General features: G+C 59.1%; 1 protein-coding gene across 1 annotated transcript in view; it reads right to left on the bottom strand.

Moving 5' to 3' along the window:
* Positions 1 to 4,058: 4,058 nt before the first annotated feature.
* Positions 4,059 to 17,968, bottom strand: part of EPHA10 (EPH receptor A10) — a 38,826-nt gene continuing 24,916 nt past the window's right edge. Inside the window, exons 7-17 of the mRNA XM_039244490.1 lie at positions 15,766 to 15,937; positions 12,149 to 12,257; positions 8,622 to 8,683; positions 8,358 to 8,483; positions 7,179 to 7,364; positions 6,661 to 6,722; positions 6,240 to 6,443; positions 5,790 to 5,939; positions 5,403 to 5,596; positions 4,615 to 4,770; positions 4,059 to 4,448 (exon numbers count right to left, since the gene is read on the bottom strand). Coding sequence (XP_039100421.1) covers positions 4,334 to 4,448; positions 4,615 to 4,770; positions 5,403 to 5,596; positions 5,790 to 5,939; positions 6,240 to 6,443; positions 6,661 to 6,722; positions 7,179 to 7,364; positions 8,358 to 8,483; positions 8,622 to 8,683; positions 12,149 to 12,257; positions 15,766 to 15,937 — 1,536 coding nt within the window. The 3' untranslated portion in view covers positions 4,059 to 4,333. The remainder of the gene's footprint in view (positions 4,449 to 4,614; positions 4,771 to 5,402; positions 5,597 to 5,789; positions 5,940 to 6,239; positions 6,444 to 6,660; positions 6,723 to 7,178; positions 7,365 to 8,357; positions 8,484 to 8,621; positions 8,684 to 12,148; positions 12,258 to 15,765; positions 15,938 to 17,968) is intronic.

Raw genomic sequence — 17,968 nt, 5'->3', positions numbered from 1 at the left:
CCACATCGGCAGCCTTGAGGCCCAGAGACGTCCATTTCAATCCCCAACCGTATATACTGTACGTCTCCCCGTTGCCTCACACCTTGCTGATAACATTTAGCGAGTACTTGCCGCGCGCCAGGCACTGTCCCAAGTGTTGGTGGGGGTCCCCCCTTCCTTGGCTCCACACCCCTCACTGAGGCAGACCTCAGGCAGAGCAGTGCTCCCGACGTCCCGACCTACCCACGAACCCCTCTCCCTGGGGAAGAAGTGACTTACCCAGTGGAATCACCTGCTCGAATCGGTGCCAGCTGGCGTGTCCCGCAGGTCTGCCTGCTCACGAGGGGGCACATCCCACCGGAAGTTGGGTCGGGCAAAGCTGCCCAGCAGAGGAGGCTTGTGGCCGCCTGGCTCAGCCTGGGACTAGGAGGGTCGAATTCAGGGAAAGGCCCTTGGTCCCGATACGCCACCGCCCATTTATCGAAGACGTACATTTTACACATTTTAACATCTCTGAAATTGGGATGCGTCTTCCAAGCAGATGGCATGATGCAGTGGAATTGGCTGTGATGTTTCTTAGTGGTACATCTTACACTCAATGGCATCTTTGAGTTGAAGGAACATGAGAAGCAACATTCCCCAGTGGGCCTTATCGAGGAGCTGGTTCCTTGCTGTCCATCTGTCCTAGTGACTAGTGCTCAACTCGTTCTGAGCGCAGGAAGGGAGGAAAGGGGTGTCATGTACCGCCATCCCCACCTCCCCATCCCCAGCCCTCAACACTTCCCATGGCCAGACTAAGCGAATAAGTGAGACACCTTCTCCGCACTGTGAACATGGACAGCCCGGCCCAGGGAGTGCAGAAGCACTAGCAAATTGGAAAGGGCAAGGGCTCACTTGGCACATGTGCGTGTGCGCGCACTCACTAGCACTCCAGCACTCAGCCCCCATCCCCACTCCCTGCTGATCACTGTCTTATCCCCACCCTCCTCCCTCTGCAGCACGCCCCAAGAGACTCCCCAAACCCCACTCCTCCATCCTCTCACCTGGCTTCTGCCCCTCCACAATTAAGGGTTGAATGATGTCCCCTCAAAATTGACATGTGGAAGTCCTAACCCCCAGTACCTGAGAAAGTGACCAGGGCCTGGTCCAGAGGTCATCAACTTAAAATGGGGTCATTACAGTGGGCCAGCCCAGTACTTCTGAAAGGGGGAAATCTGGACGTGGAAGGTGACGTGATGACACAGGAAGAAGCCGGCCGTCTACCAGATCCTTCCCCAAGTCCTAGGAAGAGCCAAGTCTTGACCTCGGACATCTAGCCCCCAGTACTGCAGGCGGGGAGCTCTGTCCTGGAAGCCCCCTCTTGTGGCAGATTATGCAGCCCTGGGAACAAGCACACTTGTGGGTAACATCCCCCCACCCCAGCTGCTCCCCCACCTCATGAGGCTTCTCCGTATTTCACATCCACATTCACTGCTGCTTCCCCTCGATGACTGACTCCTTCCTGGCTTCTCCGCATTGCTCCCCTCAGGCTCTGTCTCCTGCTCCTCCTCACCAGGTTGTCTCCCGGTGTCAGACTTGCCCCAGCGCTCCCTCTCCTCCATGTCAGTCATGGAGGCTTCAACTTCACCCCACCCCCAGGAGCCACGGCCCTCAAAGCTCCGTCTCTAGCCCACGTCCGTGCCAATTTTCCAGACCCAGCATCCACGATCTCCAGGGTGTCTCTGCCCGCACCTCCCACAAGAGCTCAAACACATCCAAAACCTAGTGTCGCTTCCCGCCCCCCCCCCCCACTTACCCAACCCACTCCCCTCGCCATGATGGTCTCACAAGATGGCACCATCACCTGAGTGTTGCCTCCTGGGGGGAAGCCTTCCTTGGTTTACTTCTGAGACCAGGCCACCCTCCCTAGCCCGGGAGGCCTTCCATGACAGGGGCCATTCATCTCTTCACGACCTCAGACACACACTAGACACCCCACGGGGAGTTGGGGGAGCCTGGAAACCCTCCCCATATGAGCTCTTGACAGTGAAGCAATTGTCACTGAAAGAGGTACCATATCACAGACAAGTTTTTATTATTTTGTCCTGCATCTAGAACCCAGGAAATATAAAAACATCTCCAGGATGAGCCACAGGAACCACAGGAACCACACCCCCAGCCAGTCCCTTCCCTCCCTGGATGAGCTCAGATGGGGAAGCCCGAGGGCTGCAGCCACCGCCCTCTGCCCAGTGAACAAGTTCTATACAAAAATAGATCTGTGAGGGCTCCCAGAGCACCGTCGGCCCACATCTGCGCAGGGGAGAGGCCTGGGAGTCCTCAGGATTATGGGACCTCACTCCTCGGTGGAGGAGAGGTCTACCCTGGACACCGAAGTACTGTCACCACGGCCAGAGGGCCCTTCTGCAGAACAGACAGGGGAGGGGGAGGGGCCCGGGACCCTCTGAGCATGAGTGATGTAACGAAGCTAGAGATGGGGATGGGGCGCCCTCCACCCAAGGCAGGACACTGGTCCTCAGGCCATGTCCTTTCCAAGCTTGGGTGTGGGGAGAGGCGAGCCTGGAGGGCCCCAGCCCCGTCAAAGGTAGAAGCGGAATCTCAAGCTCCCCCCATACCCTCAAAGTCACTGACTGGGGCAGGTGCTTAGGAGGTGGGGAGTGGAGGGAGGGGCTCCAAGGAGACAAGAGCTGGCAGGGTGAGGCCAAAGGCACTGCTGTGAGGCACTGTCCCCCACCACGGGCGCTCCCCAAAAATGCGCTGCATCTTCCAGCCTCCAGCCTCCTCAGGCTGGCCCCTCTGCCTGGATGCCTCTTGTCCTAGGCCCCTCCGCCTTGGCCTGTGCAAAACTCCACCCACGCTAAGGACACACAGCCCCCGCACCCACCATCAAGGTCTTGGGCATCAGCTCTGCCAAGAAGCCTTTCCAGACACACCTCCGTATACACAAATCATGAGTGTCCATCCGCTCTCGGGCCCTGCGGCCCACAGACCCCGAGGTCTCCTGTGGTCAGGGGCCCTTTTGGAAGATGCGCCTATAGTATTTCTCGATGCCTGAGCTCATCTCCCCACTTGGGCTGAGCCCTCCAAGGGTCAGTTTTGTGTCTCATTCACCCCCTTCTTCCATCTCTTGGCTCCTCCTTCCCACCCATCTCACCCCGCATGCAGCCAAACCCAGAGTAGGCATGTCCCAGGGGTGACCCGGACAAACTCAGCCCCTGGGACCCTGTCCAGACCCAGCTGCCTTCCTGCCATGCTAGGAAAGCCCTGGCCTCACGATCACCACCGCCTCTGGGAAGCCCTTCTGGGTAAGGGACTCTGGAGTTAGAGGAATGCGGCCGCTCCAGCCAGAGGGAGAAGGTGCTCCTCCACGGGAGGCTGAGTGGTGGCCAGGAGGCAAAGTTTGCAAGAGGGGGTCACCTCGGAGTACCCTTGGGCTACCTCGGGGTGGGGAGTGTTTGTGTCACAAGACAGGACCAAGGACCCTCTCTCCAGAGCCAACCTCATCCCTAGACCGGGAGTTGGGGGCATGGGTTCTAACTCTAGCCCTGGCCCCAACTCCTCAACGGGCCTCGGTGTTTCCTGTCTGCACAGTGCGGCTCAGAGCCTGTCCGAGGCTGCAAAGCGAAGTTCATGGGTCCTCTGAAGGGAAGATGTCTCCCCTCATGCTCTTCGCAGCCGTCCCGGCCAGTGACTATATGAAAGGAATGCAAAGGGGAGGCCTAGCTGGGCCTCAGGGGAGCACCAGGACCCTGATGGCCTAGTCAGGACCCTCACCCTCGCCCTGAACTGTCAGCCCAAGGGCAGGGTAAGCAGAAATCAGCTCCTGAGTCTAGGGTTTTTGGGGTCCAGCCCCCGAGTTCAGCCCCACCTTTGCTGCCTGAGCCTCAGGACCAGTGTGCAGACAGGGCCAACCCCAAGCGCAGGCCGTTCAACAGGCTGCCAGGGAGCTGTGATCCCCGCCAAGTCTCCGGGGAGCCCACTAGGGGCCCATGCTGCCAACTGGCCATAGGTCTGTGGGAAAAGGGGCACACACTGGGGTAGGCCCCAGCCCCGAGTGGGTGTGGAAGACAGAGAAACATGAACCAGATGATTTAAAGCTACATTTTCCCTCCCCGCCCTGACCACCCCGGGCTCTGGGACCAAATCTCAGGGGTTCTCCCCAGGGATTTAAGCCCTTTGGCCCTGGGGTTGGGGGGGCAGAGTCGGCCAAGGTGTCCAGACTTGGGGAAAAGGGAAGAGTAGGCAGAGAAATGGGGGGACCGCGGTCCCGAACGAGCTCTGGGCCACGCATGTTCACTTCCACAGCTGTGGGGCGGGGTGCAGCCGGCGGGGGAGTCCCCGGCAGGGCTGGGGCTGCTCACACCTGCACCCCCTGGCCTTGCAGCTGGAGCACTCGCGCCCGCAGCGCACCGATCCCGCTGAGGAGGGCCTCCCGGTGCTCCACTGAGGAGATGCCCAGGCTCACCAGATCCCTGAAAGAAAGGGCTGGTCAGAGCCGACATCCACCGTCTTCTGCTCTCCCTCCCTCTGTGTGGATGGGGGATGGGGGGATGGAGGGGAGTGTTGGAGTCTGGAATTAGGAAATTAGGATGGGGCAGGGGGGCGGGGCTCAGGGCCGCTGGGGTTCCCCGGACTCACTGGGCGGTCATGGCAGCCACGGCCTCCAGGCTCCCGAAGCCACCTGCAGCAAAGCTGTCCTTGTAGCGGCCCAGGTCCAGGGCCTCCAGCCACGCTCCCACAGAGCCGAAGGAGGGAAAGGTGGAGAAGGCACGGTCGGCCAGGGGGGTGGGGGGCCTGGGGAGCAGAGGGGCTGCGGTCAGCTGACAAGCAGGGATCTGGCACCCAGACCTGGTCTCTCCCCTGAAGAGAGGCCCCGAGAGAGGACAGGAGACGAGGAGGGCAACCCGGCCCCAAGGCAGACGTGGCTGCCCGGAGCGCGAGGCATCCCCAGAGGGGGTGAGGACTGCAAGATACCCAGTCAGGTAGGTAAAGAGTGGGCTGCTCCTGAGCCACCCAAAGGTCCTGGGAGTATCTGGAACAGTCTGGGAGGTGACCCATATTTTATATTCGGGGCAACCAAGACTCATCTCACTTCTTCTATTTTTTGGAATGACTAGCCTGTTAGAGCTAGTTCCACGCAGTCACCCAGTCAGTGGTCATTGTACTGGGACAAGTGAGGCAAAACCCAGGACAAGCAGAGTGACTAAGATGGATGAAAACGTACATGAGTTCGAGGCAAGCAGAGTACTAGCTCTATCCGGGGCCACTGGGTGAGCAGGGAGAGCTGGGCAGGTGGGGGAGGACAGGGCGGGGTGGGGGGCATGACAGGCAGGGAGGCCACTCACGGAGGGTGAGAGGCCAGCCGGATCCAGTGTGGTTGGGGACAGATAGGAGCGCACCTGTGACACATGAGGCATCGGCTGTACCTGGGAGAGGTGGGCGCGGCGCACTTTGGGGGCTCGGGGTCCTGCACCATCTTGCTCAGGAGGCTGTGGATCTGGGAGAACCTGGGCCGCTCGCCTGGGTCCTTCTGCCAGCAGTCAAGCATCAGTCGGTGCAGGGGGGAGGGGCAGTTCCTGGGGGGTGGCAGCCGGAAGCCATCCTCCACTGCCTTGATCACCTGGGCCACGGAGGTGAGGGGCAGACAGGAAGCTTTAAGTCCCTCCAACGTGTGCGCACATCCCGTCCTGAGGAAGACTCAGGCAGTGGGCCCCGCAGGACCGGAAGCAAGTGGACAGCAAAGAGGGGTCTTGGGCTAAGAGGTCAAGGGTCCCTGGGCAGAGGTCAGGAAGTTGGGGCCTGAGGTCACTCACATCTTGGCCAGACATGTCCCAGTAGGGCCGCTCCCCGAAGGCCATCACCTCCCACAGGACAACACCAAAGCTCCACACGTCACTGGCAGAGCTGAAGTGTCCAAACTGCAGCGTCTCAGGGGCGGCCCACAGGGCCGGGCTCCGGCCGCTCTGTAGACGGGCAAGCGCGTCAGGGACAGGAAGGGACCGGCCCAGGTACACCCAGGGCTCCCCACCCCGCAGAGCCCCAGATCCAGCCCCGCCTGCCATCCTCTCAGCTGCATGTCTGGGGAAGCCACAGAAGCTGACTCAAAAATGGTGCCCACGCTGGCTTTCATTCAGGACCAACTGGGCGCGGGCACGGGGTTGCAGGCAGCGGCCCTGACACAGCCAGGAAGAGGGGAGAGGTGGGGGAGGGGCACACTGGTGCAGTCTGATGGGCAGGTGTTCCTGGGAGACGGGGATCCTCACCATGGTGGTGTAGACGGCCTCTGCTCGGTCCCGGGGCCCCCGCCCGAAGCCAGAGATCTTGCAGATGAGGCCACTGCTGACCAGCACACGGCGGGCGGCCAGGCCCCGGTGAACGTAGCCCATTTCCGACAGGTACTTCATGGCGGACGCCAGCCCGGGCAGCAGCCCCATCAGCTGCCCAGCCGCCAGCTGGCCTTCGTGCCGCTGTGGGAGAAAGTGCTGCACACTCAGTTCCCTGGTGCCACGTGACCCCAGGGAAGTCACCTGGCCCTCTCTGGGTTTGCCCTGTGACTCACCAGGCCAACCTGGCCAGTGGCACCTTTCTAGGGAATGATGCCAAGTGCAAGTCTCACCGAAGAGAAAAGCACAGGACGAAGAATAACACGGCCGTCAGTACCCCCCGGGGGCCCAGGCCACTCACCCTCAGGAAGCCGTCGAGGGCCCCATGACTCATGTACTCAGTGACGATCATCAGGGTGCTTCCTGTGCCCAGGGAGGGGGAACACACGCACTAAGCTGTCTGCTCCCCTCTGCATGCACACGTGCTCCCCGATCTGGGCCCCAGCCCGGGCCAAGATGGCCAGAAACAAGCCCGGTCGTGCCACCCTCCTGTGTGGCCTAGGGTCCTCTATGCCAGAGAACAGAAGAGGGGACACCCGTAGGAGGACAATGGTCGGGAGCTGCAACAAGTCAGTGAAGAAAGATCACCCGAGGTCCAGGCGATCCACCCCCACAGCGGCACCAGAGGTCAGAAAGGCCTTTCAGGGTCGCAAGGGCCTCCCTGAGTCAGTGACAGAAAGCTGAGGCCTTCTCTCCATCCTGGGTGGCTGAGGAAGGGCCTCGGCCTTCCACGGCTGAAGGAAGGGGCCTGAGGGCATAGGAGCACCCCACCTCCCACCCCGTCCCCACCCCCCATGCTTGCGGAGGACAGGGCCCTACCTCGGGTGACGACACCCTCCAGCCGCACGACATGGCCGTGGTCGAACTGGCCCAGGGTAAGGGCCTCTGCCAGGAAGCTGAGCCTCTGAGAGTCGGAGCAGCCACCCCGCAGCGTGTGCACGGCCACGGGGAGCTCCTGGCGGCCAGGGAGCTGCAGACAGCCGAAGGACAGCTCCCCGAACCGCCCTGTGAGCAAAGAGCACCTCAGACAGTCCCCCAGAGGTCGCCCCCTGCTGACCCAGGCAGGGTGAGCTGAGGAGAAGGCAGCTTCTGCACCACAGGCTCTTCCTGGCCTGGGACTCAGGGCTCCCGAGTTCAAAGCGCGATACGCAATGTGACGTGCACTTCCTCTCTTTCCTCTCTGGGCCTCGATTTTCTTCCTTGTGAAATGGGGATTCCTCCGGGCCCGCCCGCCTCAGCAGGAGATTTCAAAGACTCACAGAGAGGATACAGCACAAGCAAGTGTATCAAAGGGCAGGGTGACCCAGGAAGGGCGACCACGACATCTAATCTGTCACACTACCCCTTCTGGCTTCTATCCAGTGGGTCTGGCAAGAGTGTCAGGGACAGCGTCTGGCTCCTGGTAACAGTGGCTGCCTTCTCTGAGCCCAGGGGCTGAGGGTTTGCTCACAGGAAGGAAGGAGGCCAGGAGACTGAACAGTGGAGAGCAGAACAGCTACTATGAGCCAGGCCGGCGCTGAGGGCTGCAGAGCCCCCACCTCAGCTCTGCATGAGGCAGCTAGCGCTCCCATTTTACAGACAAGAAACAGGTTTGGAGCAGAAGGGGCATGCGCCCCTGGTCCCACAACTGGGCTGAGGTCACAAAAACTGAGGTACGTCCTGTCCCCAAGTTTGTGAAGGCCCCTCCCCACTGCCCCACGAAGGCTTGGGACTAAACGTCTGCCAGTGGCCGTCTGCAAAGAGCAGCTGGGAAAGGGCAAGAGTGGGGAGGTCTCAGTGACCTTGGGGACAGGGAGAGGGTAGGGAGGCAGGGTCACAGCTCCTCCTTCCCTGGAACCTGGTGGGTGGAGTCCCATGGGGTGGAGTCCCTTGGGTGGGGCTGGGGCCTCTTGGGGTGAAGGCAGGCTTCCGGAAATGGGGAGGGCCTCGGGGCAGAGGCGGGACGGGGTGCAAGGGGGGCTCTTGGGATGGACAAGGCTCCCTGGAAGCCCAGCTTGCCTGCTCCAAGGCTTCTCTCCAGTGTGACAGTCTGTGCATCCAGCTCCTTGGCAAACAGGTGAAGAGCCTGCAGCGGGTCCCCACAGCTCTGGGGGTCTAGGAATGTGCGGCGCGTTGGGACTTTGACTGCAATGCAGACACAGACCAAGATGGGCCCGAGGAAACAGTCCGTGGCCGGGCCGGGGCAGGGGGTAGGGGGAGCAATTATGCAAGCACAGCCGGGGAGAAGGCTAAGCAGGGGCCAGGCGGAGTGGAAGTACTCACAGTGGAAGTACAGCTCCTCTTCGTCGTGGGCGTCCTGACCTCCTTTGCCATAGGGGCAGGGCCTGCGGAGCAGAGTCCTTCTCTGACTGGGCAGCAATCCCCTTTCCCATCTCACCAGCACCCAGGATGGTAGCTCCTTATCCCTCCCAAATGACAAGATCTATCCGTGCCCCGGGGAAGCGACCTTGTCCGGGTTTGAAAGTGGTCGGCCTATAACCCTGGCCCCAGACCCAACCCCTCACCCCCCAACCAGCATTCCTAGTTGATTGCGCTCTGAGACACAATGCACATTCTTGCACCTCCAGAGGCACCCAAATCCATGCCCCCGACTTTGAACCCAAGCTGCCTCCCTGCCAGGTGAGCAATTCAAGCTGCCCCTGCGCTCAGGGGCAGCCTCAGTCAGGCCAGGGAAACAAACTGAGTATCAAGCACAAGCCCACTCACAGGTGCAATCAAGAGAAAAGGGCGGAGCGTTGCGGAACACTTGGCAGATGGACCTGACCCTGACCCCTTAGACCATCAAGGACGGCTTCCTGAGGCACAGGCAGCCATGGACCAAAGTACTGCATCATCATCAAAAGAGCCACCAACCGGCATTGGGGGCCCCAGAGGCAGGGCCTGGCTGGCCCAGAGGAGAGCCCCCCGGGGGGCCGAGCAGGTGAATGCCGTGACTCAATCTTTAGAAAGATGATTCCGGCTGCAGCTGTGGCCCCCACAGGAGCTGGCGTGGCTCAGGCCACAGGGTGAGCGTGGACATGGATGACAAAAAGAGGACACAAGTGACATTTAGGTGACAGGGCCACAGGGCTCAGAGACTGCTAGAAGGCAGAGAGGGGGAGGGAGAAGGTAGGAATGACTTGGTGCTCCAGTTCATTGCCCAATCGTTGATGGTGGTGCCATTTGCCAGGACGGAGGGGCAAGAGGTTGCGCTGAGCGGGTGGGGGCTGCCGAGCCTACGAGTAAGCAGGGAGGGGCAGCGTAAGGAGTTAGAAAGGAGTGGGGTGTGGGGGGTTGGAGGAAAGGTCTGCTCTGGAGATACAAGTTTGGGAGCCGTGAGCACTGTCCAAGAAGATGCCAGAGGCTGGGCAGGGGGACTGTGAATGAGTCTGAGGACCCCAACACCTAGAGATCGGGTAGAGAGGAAAGGAGCCATGGAGGAGATCACAAAAGAACCACCAGAGAAGCCAAAGGGAAATAGAAGGGAAATCAGGGGTGACAATGTCACAGGGACGAAGGAAAGAAAAAGTGGAGCAGAGGAGAGAGACGGCGTGAAGGCTCAATGGAGGGGCGGTTAGGGAGCCTGGAGACAGAAGATCACCCTTCTGTACGGATGGGAAAGCGGGGAAAGGCTGTCACTTAGGATGAAGTGGTCATGATGGTGGTCAGTGGCCCAGGCTCTGGAGCCTCATGCCCAGACTGGCTTCCCAGCCCATCTGCTTGGCAGCTGCGGGATGGGGAGGCTCAGATTTCTCTTCAATCAAATCGGGATAAAGACAGCCCCACCTGATACAGCACTGTTTCACAGAGCTTGCTAAGCATTAAATAAATGTCAGCTGTTACGTGGGGCAGAGGGGGACACCAGAACTAGTACGGGTTTCTGAGATGGTGGGAAGGGGTGGGGTTCGGATCACAGCAGAAAGGAGGAGGAGGAAGACGCCTCCTCTAGAGCGAAGGGAGGGAGGGGATGGGTGCAGAGACAGGCAGGTGTGCAGCCTTGGGGGCGAGGGGCTGAGGGGGGGCCAATGAAGCAGTGAAGGAGCAGGTGCAGCAGATGCAGCCGAGGGGGCACGCTGTAAGGGTGGGGCACCTGCGGGGCTCAAGTGGAAGAGCTGGATTCTATATCTGCGTTGATGGCCAGGTCCATGGCAGGATCTGGGAGACGGAGGTACAGGTGGGACAGAAGAAAAGGTCCTTGGGAATGAGGACGCTCAAGAACCAATATGCCAAGGGTCGTCCCTCATAAGTCCCAATAAACCATGGGTCGTCCAATAGCTACTGAAGTCACCCAGAGTGGTGACCCGGCTTCCATGAATGGAGGGATCATCCAGGAGAGGTAGGTGGAGACGAAGGGGGAAAGACTGAGTAGATAGAGGAGTTCCAGAGAAACCCAGAAGCTTCCACTGGACAAGGCCCTCTGGTGAGAAGGGGGAGGGGCCAGGATGGAGTGGGGAGGGAAAGTGGAGGCGAGGAGACCCCACGCAGGGCAAGCACTGCAGAGATCAGATGCCAGCGTTCGGACGCTGCCAGATATGCCGGACAGGCGCCGTGCGCATCGGCATGAGACCGGCAGGTTCTCTCCACCTCCACCTCGGTGCCATTGAATTTTGAGCGGGTTCTGAGACCGACCGTGGCTTACTCAGCTCAAGTAAGCCTTGGTGCATCTGTCTCCAAGGTGCTCCTGGGCAGCTCCTCCTGTCCTGCACAGTCCCTGCCCAGAGGGGTGCTCCTTATGCCCCTCTCTCTGTTCCTCCTCCTGTCTTCCTGAGCCCTTAAGCTCCCAGCCAGGACAAGAGGCTCCTGGCTCTTGGACGTTCCAACCTTTCCAATAGGTCCAATACGGGCATCTGAGCACCAGAAAGGAGCTCACTACTCCTGTGTTGCCTCCCTGACTGTCCTGGCCCAGGCAGAGCGGGCTCCCAGACCCACAAGTCAAGGCCCTCCCCTCCTCAGTCGCGCAGTGCCTCGTTCAAGGCCATGCAGACAGTGCCGAGCAGTGAATGCTCGCTGTCACTTCAGCCCACAGGCAGTTCCAGGATGCTGCGATGTGCTGAGACTCGGCTCCCCGACCGGCCATTGCTCTTCTCTGCTCACCGCCCCCCAACCCCCGCACCAGCCCATCACACGCAGACTTTCCAACCCTCAAGTCTGCTGACCTCAGCCCCAGCCTGGTACCTCTGCGTGTGGCAGAGTGTGGCCCTGGGGAGAAGGGGGAAACACGTACTATGAGGTTTCTGCTGTGTGCAGAAGGACTGGAATCTTCTCTGAGCCAAACTCAAGCTCCACATCTTTCCCCTCCTCCCATCCCCTTTCTCTGCCCACTCTCCTGAAAGCTTCTTTCTGCTGGGCGTTGGGGGGGTCCCAGTTTTTGCGTTCCCCTCTCTGTCCTCCCCCCTCCCACACACCATTTCTGCCTTTCTTCCCTTTGCCTGTGTTCATGGGCCTCTGGATCCCTCACGGGCAGGGGCTGGGGGCCTCTGAGCGCCTCAGGAGAATCCTAATCACGCTGGAGCAGCCGGAGCTTGATTCCATCCTCAGTGATGCCTTCTGACATTTAATGAGTTAAGGAGCTAAATCCCCTTCATCCCAGAGCGGCTGAGCTAGCTGCAGTGCTGGCTGCCGTGTGAGCAGCGAGTGGGGGGAGGGGCTGGGCCCGTCCTCGCCAAGCCGGGATCTACACAGCAGTATGCTTGCGTGGGCAGATCTGCATGTGTGCAAGTGCAGGTGCTAATACAGGGGCTGTGAGCACACGTTAGCGTGCCCAGGGACACGACTCACGGGGGTCAGGCAGGCTGAGAGCAGCGACCTACCTCCTCCACATGGCCAGCACGCTCATCACAGAGCCCAGGACAAGGAGGGCTGAGACGGTCACCACGGTGACGACGACTGCAGGGCTGTGGTCCCTGGACCCCGAGGCAGCTGGGGGTAAACCACGAGGCTGAGGCAGGCAGAGGGCCAGGCTCCTGGGGAAGCCCCAATGCAGACTCCTGCCCGCCATCCACAGCACCCCTGAACTTGGCCCTGGCCCCCACGGCAGAGAGTGAGGCAGCCCCGCCAACCACGCCGGCACCTGGAGCTTCCTCCTCTCCCAGCGCTGGGCACCTGCATGGCAGTCCCGCTCCGGGAGGGAGGACCAGCGGCCCAGGCAGGCAGGGCTGGGCCTCCCCTTCTGATGGACGGAAACTGACTTAACGTAGCTCCGCAGGGGGTATGGCCTCTCACCTGAGTCCCCCATCCCCCATCCATACCATCCACCGACAATTACAGTGTGAGCTAACATTGAATGCACACTTACTCCATTCAGCATGTGCCTTAACTAAATGGTCCCATTTCATTGTCACAATAAACCAGTAAGGCGGTGGTGTCTCCACTTTATAGCTGAGGAAACCGACACGGAGACACAGTGTGTAATTTGCCCAAGGTCCCATGACTAGTACATGGTGAGCCTATGCTTTGAACCTGATCCCAAAAGCCTCTACTTTGACCTATTTCCCCAAGAGAGGGGTATAGAGGACCCCAGGCTCCCAACTCCACCTATATGTCCATCCAACATGTGTGACAGGCTGGCGCCGGTACGGGGGCGGCAGTGAGGGGTGAGCTGTAATCCCTGCCCTGGAGGAGGGTCCCAACCAGCGGGGGAGACAGAAGCAAACATCCTAACTGTAGAGTGAAAACAGAAACAGACTGCTGGGCAGAGGCATGCTCGTGTCTTCCTAAAAGCCAGTGAGGAAGGCTTCGCAGAAGAGGTGGGCCATCTGCTCCGGGCCCGGGAGATCGGAAAGGCCTGGGCGGCACTCAGACGTGCATGCTGGGCATAGAAGGTGGCAAAGCTGTCCTGTGGGGCTGGGAAACAGACCACAGGGGGGCTGAGAGCCACAAGACGTGCAGTGGGGCCTGGGGGAGAGAGGGCACCTGGAGGGCCTGGGATGCCAGGCCAAGGAGAGGGAGCTTCCATCCTGAGGGGGCCAGGGAGCCAGGGAGCGATGGACAGGGTTCCTGCCTGAGGGGAAAGGGAGGAAGGTATCTTTGGTTGGGACAGGGATGGAGGGGAGGTGCGCGGAGAGAGATGCGGGTTTGGGGAAACTGTCGAGAACGGGGGAGATGCGATGCGGCCCTGAAGACCCAGCCGAGGTGAGGTGGGGCGTGGGCCACAGGACTGGCGCTGGCTCTGGGCTCCGGGCGGAGCGGGGCAGGTGCTGCGCAGCGTCCAGGGGAGTGAGGGCCGGCACAGCGGGGGGGGCATCTCCCCAGGGAGGACCTGCAGGGGACAGGAGGTGACATGGGGACAGGAGGGGGATGACAGCCTGGGGCATGAGGTCGGAGCCCCAGGGCTGTGAGGAGGATGTCACAGTCAGGTGACAAGGGACAGAAAAGGAAGGGGGAGTTAGGGGCTGACAAGGCCAGGGTCTATGAAGCGGTTTTAGAGCCCACGGTTCCAGACGTGGGGACAGGGCCCGGGATCCGGCCAGAGCAGGAGCGGGTGGAGTTGCCAAGAACTGTGGAATGAGGTATCCATGTGGACACAGAAATGGAGGCAGGGCAGTTGTGGAAGGTGGCCTCTGAGATGTCCCTGCTGGATTCTCTATCATTTCGTCCCCTTGAGTGTGGGTTTGACATAGTGACTTGTTTCTAACAAACAGAACGCAGCCGAAGTGATGGGATGTCACCTCCAAGATAAGGTGACAAGAGAAGAGACTGCAGCTTGTCTCGCCCCCCACGCCACCTCACTGTCTAGGTGCCGTGTTACACGGAGCCCTGGGGAGAAGCCCAAGAGGCAGAGAACCGTGTGCCTCCAGTGAACAGCCATCGAGAACCTGAGTCAGGAGGCAGATTCTCTCCCCATTAGGCCTTGAGATGACGGAGCCACGAGGGACCCTGAGCCAGTGGCACCAAGCTAAGCCGCTGCACCCAGAGGCCCCACCCACGAAAACCAGGAGAGAATAAATGTCTGCCATTTGCGGCTACTCACTTGGGGGTAATGTGTCATGTGGCAGTGGAGACCTGATACAGTGCTGATGCACGGTCCCTCATCATGCTCCTGAGCTGGGGTCACAGCTCACTGGAAGAAGTCCTCTGCAGACTGGGAGACCCATTCCCCCAGAGCCAAAGGGGGCTGGGGGTCTGAGCGGTGTCTACTTGCCAAGAAGCACCAAATGAATGGAAATCATTGGACCTTTTCAGCGACCAGCCAGCTCCCCGCTCCTGCCCCCACCACACCCACTCCAGCCGAGCCGTCGAGCCTTTGTTCCGGTGGCTTCCTCCACCTGAAATGCGTCCCCTGCCCATCTCTGCACATTCAAATGCTCCCCAGCCTTCAAGACAGAGCTCTAATCTCCCCTCGCCAGCACCTGGCCGAGGTCTGGCACAGACAGGCATTGGAGCAAGAAGTGCCGTCTCTCTTCCCAGAACCCTGACTCCCTCTACATTTTATCTCCACCTCCCTTAGGGCTCAGAGCTCTTCCTATCTTGGATTAGACTCGTGTACCAGGTTGGAAAGAATTATTATCTTGACAGCTGGTGTCAGAATGCCTCTTAGGGGGAACTGCCTTTGTCCAGGAAAAGACTTTCATGAACTGCTCGGGGTAGACAGAGGTGAGATCCCGGGGGCGGGGTTAGCAGCGGGCAAAACCACCAAAGCCAGAGCTAAGCTGCTCCTCTGTCACCATGAAAGGGAATTTTGGGGGGTGGGTGGGGAGAAGGGGAGCCAGGGGAGGGAGGTGAAGGGAGGAAGCGGGCGGCACAGTGCCATGGAGAAGCCGGAGCTGTTTTAGAATCAGGGCATCTGATGTCTGATGCTTAGCTCTTGTTTTCTTTGGTCTTGTTTTGCCTTGATAACAGCTTTATTGGAGAAATTAGCCACATACCGTACAATTCCCCCCACTGAACGTGTGCTATTCTTGTTTTGTTTTGTTTATTGCTGCCTGGGCAGCCCCTCTGTGTCCCCAGCCTTCACGGAAGCCTGCCTCTCACTCTAGGGCCTGGTGGAGAAAGGAACGGCACCCCACGTGTGAGTCTGTATCGCAGCAGAGGGAAAGAATTTAGCCGTCCCAAGTAAGAAGTGACCATGAGACTGATTCTCCTTGCGAGAAAACAGCAAGAATCTTGGAGAGGGCACAGGATGCTTCTGCAAGACCTAAAAGGTCCTGAGAGCCTGGGAGACCCCAGCCGAGACACGGCTTGGAGTTGTTCATGAGCCCCTCCCCTGTGGGCTCCCCCAAGACAGGCACCCCCCCATTTGATTCATGTCACTGAATAGGCCCTAGTCAGCAGATTCCACGTTCAGTAATTACTCAGGTTATAATTTAGCTGTTCTGCGGGCTCCCTTAATTGCACAGAGAACCACCCCCTCCCCAATTTGTCTCCTGCCCCAGCCACATGCCAGCGTGTTCTCTACCCAGAACCCTTTCCACGTACACACATCACTTACCCTCCCCTGGGGTCTGCACTTCAATGGAGGGATTGAAGCTCTGCGTCTCCCAGGAGGGCCCCGGGGAAGCCGCCCGGATCTGAAAGACGTAGCGGGTAGCCGGCTTCAGGTTGGTGACCGTGACCGCAGGTGCCCCTGTCTTCACCGTGGAGTAAGTCTGCTCACTCTGACCCTGAGGGAGGACCAAGCAGTGAGGCCCAGACCCAGGGCCAGAGCCACGCTCCTTGGAGAATGACAGGGGAAAGGAGTGGGGAGGCGGAGGAGGGAGAAGGGGCCTCGGGGGAGCAGGGATTGGGGGAAGAGCATGACTCCGACGGTCTGGGGCGGGCTCCTTCTGTTTCTTCCGCAGGTTCTCCGACCCCTCCTCTACTCAAGTTCCCACCTGTGCGCAGTGGTACTTGTGGCGAAGAACAGTAACAGAAATGTTAGAGAAGATGCTAGATCCTCCTTCTTGGGGGTGGACAGCAGAGCCTGATGTCACAGAAGAAAGAAGAAACTGAACCCTGACACCTGCCGGCCCCTGTCGCGGCTCACAAAGATTTTTTTCTTCTGTCATCTGGTTTTCACAATGTCCTGCAAGGCATGAATTCACAGATAAGGAATCGGGCGCAGAGGGACAGAGAGACTTGCCCCTGCTGGACAGTGGGGACAGTGACATTGTCACGGAGTGAGGGTCAGCTTGCTGCCAGTCGCTATGCAGACTCTTCAGAGGCCCGACTACCTACAGTCCTCATAACAGCATTCCTTTTTTTTTTTTTTTTAGCATTTCTATCTTTTATAGGTGACAGTTACATCAAGGAAGGGGCAGGATGACACCTGCTTTATCTCTATATCATGCTGCTCCCCCCACATGTCTGAGAATGGTGTCTACTGGAGGTGCTGCCATCATTTTGTCTCTGTCCCCCCTGCCACCACAGCCTCCTGAGATCATGTGGTCCAGTTCTTTGGTCACAGTATTCAGGAATGGGGCAGACTCTGACCCACACCTGCCAATCAGAATCTCCCTTCCAGGTATCTGACCGACCCATTGGAAGACAGTGAGGCTAGGGCTGCGGCCCCTCTGAGCCGGGCAGGCTAGGGCCGGGGGCCGGAAGAAAGAGGCAAGGCCATCAGCCCAGAGATGTGCCCTGAGCAAGTCCCTTGGCAGAGGACGCCACACCCAGAGAGCAGAGTGCAGAGGAGGAGCACTGCGCCTCCCAGACTGTGGTCACTGGATTCCATGAGATGCCTCTGAAGCATTTCAAACAGAGCCTCATTTGCACAGGACTCTCTTTTCAAGGCTTTTTTGTTCCCAGCAAATTCATACCTCCTGGAGCTGAAGACCCTATCTATGCTCTGACCGCCCGCTGTCAGTTCAGTGGGCCCATTCTGAGAGGCCACTGCATGCCCAGCTCCTTCCCAGAGTCTCCTAAACATCAGGGTTCCTCAGAGCCCTGTCCTGCCCGCTCTTCTCCCCTTCCCTGTCCTCCTAGGCCATCTCTTCCGGCCCCTGGCTTCAATCAGCTCCTAGCTCCCGTGTAGAAAGGGCCCCACCTCTCTTTGTCCAGCACAGCCCTCTCCCCGCAAGCTCACCTGGATGACCCAGAGGCCCCCGGGACGCTGCATGGGCCAAATCAAGCTCGTCCTCTTACCTCGAATCTGCTCCCCCTCCTCAGTCCGTGGCACCCCATCCCCTAGATGGCCCAGCCGTGACTCAGGAGTCCCTCCTCTTTAGTGTTCACCACCACCACCCCTAACCCCAAACTCACAGCTCCCAGTAGCCTTCTAGTATTCAAAAACTATTATCTGACTCAGCCAAGAAGTCCCCCGAGTCACCCAGGAGTGAGTGAAGCTCTGACACATTAAGTGCTGAAGATGAAAGAAAGGTTTCTTGAAGGAATAGGATGTGCACCAAGGTGAGAAGCAGTTTAACAGCAGATTACATATCACATTTAAAGACAAAACATGCGAGGAAGAAAGAGATAGGGGATCCGGACGTATCTCCACTTGGCAAATCGAGGTTGAACTGCGACTATAGGTTGACAACAGATACAAGAAGTCAGCAAAAATCGGCAAAAGCATCCTGTAAGAATCAATTGGTCATGTGGGGCTTAACAATACAGAGAAGCTGTATATCTTTTCTTATTACTTGTAAACGACGTACCACACATCCTTTCTATCACTAAAATTGTCATAACTCATACACTCATTGTTCTGGAGAGTG

This window comes from Hyaena hyaena, unplaced genomic scaffold, assembly GCF_003009895.1.
Source record: "Hyaena hyaena isolate Hyena2069 unplaced genomic scaffold, ASM300989v1 scaffold_237, whole genome shotgun sequence".
Taxonomy (NCBI): Eukaryota; Metazoa; Chordata; class Mammalia; order Carnivora; family Hyaenidae; genus Hyaena; species Hyaena hyaena.
This window is presented reverse-complemented; position numbering and strand designations above follow the sequence as displayed.